Genomic DNA, 8,948 nt, shown 5'->3' with positions numbered 1-8,948 from the left:
ATGCAATTATTCAAGTTGGGCAATGAAAATGTGTCAGCTGCAGTCATATATTTTAGTTGCTGTGTCATGCAGAGCGCTGCCAAAAGCTGTAAATTACACTTTGCAGGGTTGGCTTCATCTCTGCAGGGTTTACAAAACCTCCTGTGTTTCTAAAGGAGTGAGAAAATAGCAGGGCTTTGTATGAACAACACTACAATGATCAAGGACAGCTTCTATACTCTACCTTGCCCTCGTTACCGAGGGCCTCATCCTTTTTGCTCTTCTCCAGGTCTGATGAAGAGACACACTCAATGCTCTCCTCTGTAGTGGCTTCAAGGTCGGTCTCCTCTGACAATGCAAACCTCTTTGCTGCAAAGAGACCAGAAAAATTTAAGATTTTCATGCTGTTTTTACTTTACTACGAGTTCGTAACATATCTAGACATAGATAGATAGATAGACAGATAGCATCTACACATGACATTTACTAAGGTGTTTTATTGGCAGTGGGGACAAAACTCCTGCCAAAGCATGCCCATTTCTGTATCTTCGACCGGATGGCCGCAGTGTGAAGAATGGATTGAGGGGATGCCTGGGGTCATGTGCTGTGGTGTGCGTGTAGTGGCTGACAGGTTGGGGACACAAATAATTCTGGAGGCACTGTGTGTGATGCATATGAGTGTGTATGTTCCCATTGGAGGCAGTTAACGTGGTAAATAACCAGGTAGAACAATAGAGGAGAATGGGGTTGGATTACAGAGCAGAACAGCAACAGAAGGTGGGGGCCAACGGAAAGTGCTTTAAGTTTGCGGATGGCAGAGAGTCTTTGTTGGAAGCGTTTGTGAATGCCAGTGGTGTGTTGCTCAAAGCTCAGTTTATTGAGGCAGTGACAGCAGCAGCAGCAGGCAAAGAACTGGCAGAAACCCACACAAGGTCTTTGATCAATGGCTTGGACGACTCACCAAAACACAGCTGCAGCTGCAGCAGAGCAAGCTGCTGGAAAAAAGCTATGGTCGGTGGATAATGACATCTTTTCTCAGAGAGGTGTGCGCAGTTGTCACTGTTTGTTTCTGCAGACGCTCAGGGTTTTTGTTTGTGAGAGAGAGAAGGAAGCAAGAGGGAGAGAGAGGGTAGAGACCTGGGGAGGGTGTGAGTTGCTGTGTGAGGAGAAGAAAGGAGATTGAGTTTGTGTGTGTGACAGAAGGAGAACAGGAAGGAGAGACACAGACGGGAGGGAGAGCGGACCGGATTTGTGGATGCAATTTTCTGTGCGTGTGTGTGAGAGTGTGTGTAGGTGTGAGTCACCTGGCACTGCCGCCGACTCCTCCACCTTCCCCTCCTCATCCTCCTGGTCATCGCTTTTCTGCTGCAGGGTCAGCTGGTGACACACATCGAACGCCTGACCCACCGTTCGCACGATCCTCATGGCCTGAGACTGTAAAGGAGGACACAGAGGAACAGTGTGTGTGTGTGTGTGTTGGGGTTTTGAGAGCAGGGGTGGTGGGAAGCAGCAGCAGGTGCACAGTGAGGGAGGATGCAAAAATGAGGAGACACGGCAGGGGAGAAAATGAGGTGCCAAAGGGGTTGCACAGGAAGAAAAGTGGATAGACGAATGAGTGTGTGTGCATTTGTGCACAGGTCAAGAGAAAAAATACACACAATTGCAGCAGGAAGAAAATGGGAAAACGTTGGGGCAGAATGTGAGATGAAAAATGAAGACAGAGGAAAACAGGAGGGGACCAAATTAAAGTCAGAAAACATTATGAGCGCAGAGCTCCAGCTGCTCGTCCTTGTCTGTCTGCTCTACATAGATTCTGCTGTCATAGTGATGGATCTGTCTATTTTAGAGGCAAGTAATGTTGATGGCAGAGGGAGTGAAGATAAAGTCTGTTGTTATTGCAGGAGGCTCAGTAGGTGTGTCAGAATCATCAGGTCATCGATCAGGGACTGTTTAATTTGCAATTACTCGAAAATTAGCTACTTGATCCGAAAGTGAGGATGTATAGGTGTAGATCTAGATATATAGGTAACAGGATATCTGGTGCATATACAGCATGTACTGTACTTTTTCAAGTTTTAATGTAATCTGATTTGGATGCAAGGATTTAAGATATAACATGTTCCTGTGAGTCACATACAGTCCTGATATGCAATGTCATATGACAATAGTATCAATCAAAAATACACAATTGCAGCAGAAAGAAAGAAAGAAAGAAAGCAAAAAAAGTGTATATGTCAAACTATTCCTTTAAATTACACAAAAGCCAAGACCATCACAGATCCCACCCAAAATGTATTGGTTTTTGCTCACTTTATTTTATTGTTTGCCTTACTGTAAATCAAGGCAAAGACTTGTTTAACTTATTATGTTGTAGAGCTGAACCGATTAGTCAATTAACTAGAAATTAATCACCAAGTAATTTAACATTACCTAGTTACAACTTCTCTACTGTGAGTATTTGCTGCTTTTCTTTGTCTTATGTGATAGTACACTGAATATCTGAGATGGGTTTATATGGGTTTTGGGCTGTTGGTCAGACAAAATAGGTGATGTGAAGATGTAAAAATTAACAGAAAATAATCATTAGTTACTGTCCTAATGTATTTTAATTGTTCTATTGTCTATAAAAACCTTTTAAAAGGTCTACAAACATCAGGTTTAATATTGTTATATATACACATTTCTGTTCTGGCTTAAATGTGGGTATCAGTGTTTCTTAAGCTGAACACAAAGGAAAGAAAATTCAGTGTGGCCTTTGAGACACCGACACCTCTGTGATCAATTTCAAGGCTTCTTTTCTCCATAAAGCCCTAATACGCAGTCCAGTGGCAGCATCCTAAATCCACTGGAATTAAACTTCATCCACCATGTCCTTCTTCAATCTCATTAAAGGGGAGTTTTTTTGTGTTTTTTTATTGTGGTGGCAAAAAAAGAAAAGAAAAACAGCATGGAAAATAAAAGTATTGTCATCTGCCTCTGGAGGATCATCCTGCCTCAAGGCACTCAGTCAATATGTCAACCCTTCACAAGCTTGAAAGAATTTCAATCAAGTGAAAAAGCAAAAAATAAATAAATGCAGAAATAAAGTCATGAAATGGATTATTCTGTTCCAACAATACAAAATTTAATTTTGCTTTAAGAATTAAACTACCAGCCCTCCCAAGGCCAAACACAAAAGGCTCTGCTGATGTACTGAGCTGACATCTAAGCCCTGCTGGGCCGCAACATGCCGTGGTGAAAATAAATCAAATCTCCTCTTATCAGCTGGTCCATCTCCTCCTACTCAGAACACATGCTTGGTCTGCAATGCTCAGATAAGGCTCGGCAGCCCCGGGGAGGTAGTGGGGCACCACTGGCCGTGTCCCTGACAATGTGGTGGGTGTTTGTTCAGCAGTGGTGAAAATGTCTTTAATCGCTAAGTGAAAAAGCCCCTCTTCTTTTCTCTTCCCACCAGGATGATTAGTATTCAGCTTCACTAAGTCACTTTCTGTCTGGTATCCATGGTGAAGGGATGGGAGTCAACCTCTGATGCTTTGTCTTTGTCATAGAGGAAAAAAATGTCTCTGCTTGATATGCAGATATGTGGATAAGGACATGCCAATATTATAATTTTTTTTTTTTACCATTTTAGCATTTTAATCATAACACACGAGGGCTTCTGACACTCAGATTAATTGGCTACATGTGAGGTCCAACAGGACTATACATCAGTGAGATTAGAAGCTATGTCCAGAGCATGAAGCAGAAAAACAAAATGCAATGACTGACTTGCTGTGGTTCATAGCTGTTTGCTGTCAGCTTAAAGGATAAAGCTGGAGATATTCCGTACTTTCGTGTTTGTCAACAAAATTCATAATACTAAAACCAACAATGTATCTGCCTGTCTCCTAATACTTTGCAATTTCCCCTGCCTGTCCTCATTTCCACTGAAGACATACATTTTTAAAGGAATAATTTGTCATTTTGGGACAAAGCTTATAATTAGATAGAGTGTTAGAGAGTTAGATAAGAACATTGATACAACTCTCACGTCTCTACAGTATACATAAAGCTAGCACCTGGTAATCTTAGCTCAGAGAATGGAAACAGCTAGCCTGTCCATATCGTGACAAAATCCTCCTACAAGCACACATAAAGCTCAACTAATACATCATATCTTCTTTAATTAAAAACTGAAGTATAACCTAAAGGTGATGACCAGCCTCGAGGAAGTCACTGTGCCCATGCAAGAAATAAACCCCCCACCAATAAAACCACAATATTTTATTTTTACCTTTAGACAGACATCAGTCAGGCTAGCTGTTTCCCCATTTCCAGTCTTTATGCTAAGCTAAGATAAGCTAACTGGCTGCTGGCCGCAGCTTCAGACAGAGATTTGTATCGATCTTCTCATCTATCGCTCGGCAAGAAAGCAAATAAACTGTAAAAACTGTAAATAAAGTGTATCTCTGAAATTGAGGGCTTCTTTCAAATCTATTAAAAATCTGGCAACAAACATCTAGGCACTGTAGTTTTTTGAAAACACTAGATAGTGTCATCACTGGGGACTATTTTCAGCGGTGGATTTGGTGCTATAGTGAGTAGTGAGTCTGTATTGTTAAGGCATAGATGGGAAATAAACTACAGTATTTGTCCTAATGAAGAAAACCTGTGATTCAGTGAAGCAATGTGGCTCACTGATGTGTTAGTAATAGTTTTTGGACAAGAATGGAGCTCTATGACACAGAGGAATAAGAAAACTTGTTAATAGGATCATTATCACATAATTGGTCTGATCTGGATTTGTTGACAATATGAAAAATATATAATATCAGCAGATTTAACTTTTAAGCATTCTCAGTTTGTCTGGAATTAAACCTACTTTCCTCTTTGACTTGAACACATTGCAGCGGAAAATGTTGCTCTGTCCATCTCTCGCTATGTAACTGAAGATCTTCAAGTCTTGGGCATCATGTGAGACATAGAAGATCCTGTTAAAAGCAAAGACAATAAACAATATGTCACTAAGTTACAAGCTGCCTGGTTATTTGGCTTCGGCTGGGGTTTTTATTTTTAATTTAAAACCCTCAAGAGGGCCTACCTGTAGATGGGATCCTGTGTCACCAAGATGGTATTCTCATCCCATGACCACCCTTTTCTCTGTTACAACACAAAAACACAAGTTTGTGACGGTGACAAAGGTGTTTTTCAAAAGACAAAAGATTTAATTAAAATAAAATTCTTCAGGACTGACCTTCTTCTTTTTGCGCAAAATCACTTTGATAGAATCGGTGGATACGACAATGTTGACCTTCTTTTTCTTTATATTCTTCAGTTTGAATTCATACTGTGAAGGGAAAAATTATATTCAAATTAACATTCAAGGTTGGGCAAAAAGATATTTCAAACCAAACTGATTATTACGCTATGTGGTGTGCCTAGCATTAAATATGGCATGGGCCTGCTGAGATGGAGCTCTTTACACAGGATAAATGATATTGGAAAAGAGAGAAGGGATTGTGCACACAAGATATTTTTGACTATCTTCTTCTTAGGGGAAATCTGACTTTGAGTAAACACTGAGAAACTGTCAGTTTCTGTTCCTGGGAGCTGTTTAAGCTTTCAAAGGCAGACTTCCCAGAGGGAGGCAGACATGTGTGGGACACTTTCATCCCTCTCCATGATTAATGCTGGAGCCTGTAGCCTCTGCTTCCACTGCAGGCTCAGACTCCAAATATCAGGGCCCAGAGATCTAAGGACAACCAGAATGTATGTGAAATAATGTGCCACGCTTTGAAAACACACTCTAACATCTGATGATTAATTGATCAGATGAAGTTCTGTGAAGTCACCATTTCTCCTTCTTTGTCTTTAGTGAACGAACCGCCACCCGCTCTGCGTGACAGACTTGGATATTCTCTGTCATCTTTCCTTTGGTTTGTGTAAAAATACCAACCCAGCGCTGTCTTATATTTTCAACAGGACTGAAGCTGTCTTCTCACACTTCTTATATTGACATTTCAGAGTAAAAGAAATCTCAAAGAAAAGAAGAAAATGGATAATTGTTACCAGCATGGCACATCTTATTTGGTGATTGTAGCCCTAATGAATCTGGAGCAGTTTGTCTATATGTGACCTGTGAGAAGCACCTCATAGGAAGATTCAATAGGCCCTTACTCTGTGTCATACGCTCCCATCTAGTTCATCCATCTTGTTGCTGTGTGGGAGTTTTCCTCCACATGCAGTAGATGCTTAGGTGAAGGACACAACTCCCATAATGTATGTGTTATCCAGAAAACTGGGACAAGAGGACTCATCTTCTGCTGTTAGAGAGCGGCGAAGTATGGAACACACAGGAAGTGTTCACATTTTCATGCACATCAGCCTAAAACTAACTGAGACTAACACTGACCTCCAAGCACAACTAATGCTTTACAAGTTGTGACAGCTCACCTTGAGTCTTATCTCTAAGCCACTGTGAGTACCTTAAGTTATCTGTTGAATATTCAGAGTGAGTCTCCCCCAGAAGGAGAGACTCTTAATTACTGTGCCATTACAGAACTCAAAAACAGCCCTGACTCCTTTTATAGACTCGCTTTTATGTTCCAAATTTGAATCTGAGCCACATTTAATATCAGGTTGTTTATTGTATTTCTATTTAAATATATATTTGTCTCTTAATGCATTTTCTTTTCTTCTATTTTCATCTCCTTCAGTGTATTATTTTTGCTTTGAAGCCTTCAGAAAAGCATTTTGCAAACTCTGCTTTTAGATAAGAGCCACACAACAAAGACATTTAATTAAAATATTTGTTTAAGGACATGAAAAAGGTACAATACATAAACTTGGCCAGCAAGGTCTTCAAAAGCATTTGTATTACCCTGTGCATTGTGTGGGTTTATTATTTCCATTTTAAGCTGCTGTATCAACCTGCAGGCAAGCACTTTTATAATACAAGAAAAACTGTAAAAATCTGAAAGAACAGAGATCGCTATGATTCACAAATGTCAGTGAGGAAATTCAAACATACAGCATCACTGAATCTTGTCCAGTGCAATCAAATGGCCATTATGCTGCACTGAGGATTAAGTCCTTCCTGGGTGTCACTGGGGATGTGGCCGACCCCCGAATGACACAATAACTTGGTTGTTAGATTAGATCCAACAGCTGACAAGCAGCTAAATCCTCTCCTCCCGTGCTTCTCTGTAACACTGCAATGATGTGTAATGACAAGGCTTCACAGTGTTTCCACTGGCCTTGTCTGGTCTTAAGGGAGACTCAAGAGTGGTTGCTTTTTCTAATAGTATCACATATAAACCTGCACGCTGTATCTCTCCTCAGCCATAAAATCTGCCTCCTGAATCTCGCCGTGATTTAAACCGCACCTGACAGCCCACTGAATCTGCTTGAGTGTGTAGTTTTTACACAGACTAGTGATTTATGTGTAAAGATGATGTTAAGGGGAGTAAGGATCCTCTGAGCAATGTGCACAAGGTGAGACATAAAACACAGGGACAGAGAGAGACAGGATTAATGTGCATGCACCATCATCAGTCGCTGGGTCATTGTAAATGTGTCTAGGGTCAAGTTCAGTGGTTTGGGTTCAGGGAAGTTACACATTTAGGTTGTCTTACTCTGATTCTCCTCATTGCAGCGACTATCTCCATCCGACTGCCGGGGCGACCCACCTCCAAACTGCCAATGTACTGCAAAACATAAGAAAGAGGTTTAAAGATTGGCAGTTCGAGGGAATGAATGCCACTGACTGCTTGGGGAGTGCTGGACTGGCAGATTGTTTATTTCCATTCTCTGTCATTCTGACAGCTTTTTCACTCATTTTCAGAAATATTCCCCTGCATGAGGACATCATTATACAGTAGAGCTGCAACAATTCGTGGATTAATCAATCAATCCATTTTCTATAACATATTATCAGATATTTGAGGGTTCCAGCTTATCAAATTTCAGAATTTGATGCTTTTCCTTACACTATAGTAAACTTTAGGTTTTAGACTATTGTCACAGTGTTAATTTAGAAAAGAATTTGCAGATGAATCAATAATTAAAATAATCCTTAGCTGCAGCCCTTTTACAGTCTTGCTGGGTGCCAGAAGGCAGATATGGGAAATACATTATGTCAGCATTCATCAAGTTATCAGTAAGGCAACACTTCTCCGTGCGAGTAAGGTCAAAGATGATTAAATCACAAACATTTTAAAGTCATACAAAGTAGCCAGAAATTCAAGTATTACAGGGTCAATAAACACCATTTACATCACGTGAACGCATGGATGGAAACGTAGTGGTTGTTAGCCCTCATTTCAGTGTTTGACACATAATCATCCCCAAGCCTCAAATCGTTCCTGCCACCCAGAAACTATCTGTTGCAGAGGGTCCCTACCTTTGCCTCGAAGCAGACCCCATGTTTGAACACCTCCTCGTTGTGCATGGGGATCCTCAAATCGTGCGCGTCATCCACTAAATTGTACTTGGTTACCCCTGGCATCGCTTTAATGATCGCCGACTCGCGCCCGTCTCTTGTTTTACGACAGCGCTAGAGTACCTGCAGATATGCGCATCTCCTCCGGCGCTGCTCCCTCCGCACTCTCACCGGAGAGACGCGTCACTCCGGAGGTCATCCGGGTTGAGGCGCTCCGGTCGCTACGGATTGGTTGTTTGGTGGAATCAATTAACGCGCTGATCGGTGATCGGTGTGTGCACTTGCTGACCCTCTCGCTCCGGGCTGAGGCACGACGGAGAAGCAGTACGCACCGCGGCCACCGCCGCCGCCGGGGTCCCAGTGACGCACGGATCTTAACACATGATTGTTTTTTCCTCGAAGCACCGCGGCATCAATGTAGGCAGTAATTTATCAGAGTGGGCGATCAATATTCAGAAGCAGTGGGCGCTTGTTAGCTATTAAACTGGGTGTAAAATCTAACAGATGAAGACTGACTCTGCTGTAGAGACAATCAGCAGCTACAGCTGGT

General features: G+C 41.6%; 1 protein-coding gene across 1 annotated transcript in view; it reads right to left on the bottom strand.

Moving 5' to 3' along the window:
* Positions 1-8,948, bottom strand: part of LOC118334264 (carboxyl-terminal PDZ ligand of neuronal nitric oxide synthase protein-like) — a 16,279-nt gene extending 7,331 nt beyond the window's left edge. Inside the window, exons 1-7 of the mRNA XM_035670112.1 lie at positions 8,360-8,948; positions 7,593-7,664; positions 5,213-5,305; positions 5,060-5,118; positions 4,841-4,949; positions 1,284-1,413; positions 224-348 (exon numbers count right to left, since the gene is read on the bottom strand). Of these exons, the coding sequence (XP_035526005.1) occupies positions 224-348; positions 1,284-1,413; positions 4,841-4,949; positions 5,060-5,118; positions 5,213-5,305; positions 7,593-7,664; positions 8,360-8,464 (693 nt within the window). The 5' untranslated portion in view covers positions 8,465-8,948. The remainder of the gene's footprint in view (positions 1-223; positions 349-1,283; positions 1,414-4,840; positions 4,950-5,059; positions 5,119-5,212; positions 5,306-7,592; positions 7,665-8,359) is intronic.

This window comes from Morone saxatilis, unplaced genomic scaffold, assembly GCF_004916995.1.
Source record: "Morone saxatilis isolate NCDOM2014 unplaced genomic scaffold, NCSU_SB_2.0 Contig23, whole genome shotgun sequence".
Classification (NCBI taxonomy): Eukaryota; Metazoa; Chordata; class Actinopteri; family Moronidae; genus Morone; species Morone saxatilis.
The sequence above is the reverse complement of the archived record's forward strand: the minus strand, read 5'-3'. Positions and strand labels throughout refer to the sequence as shown.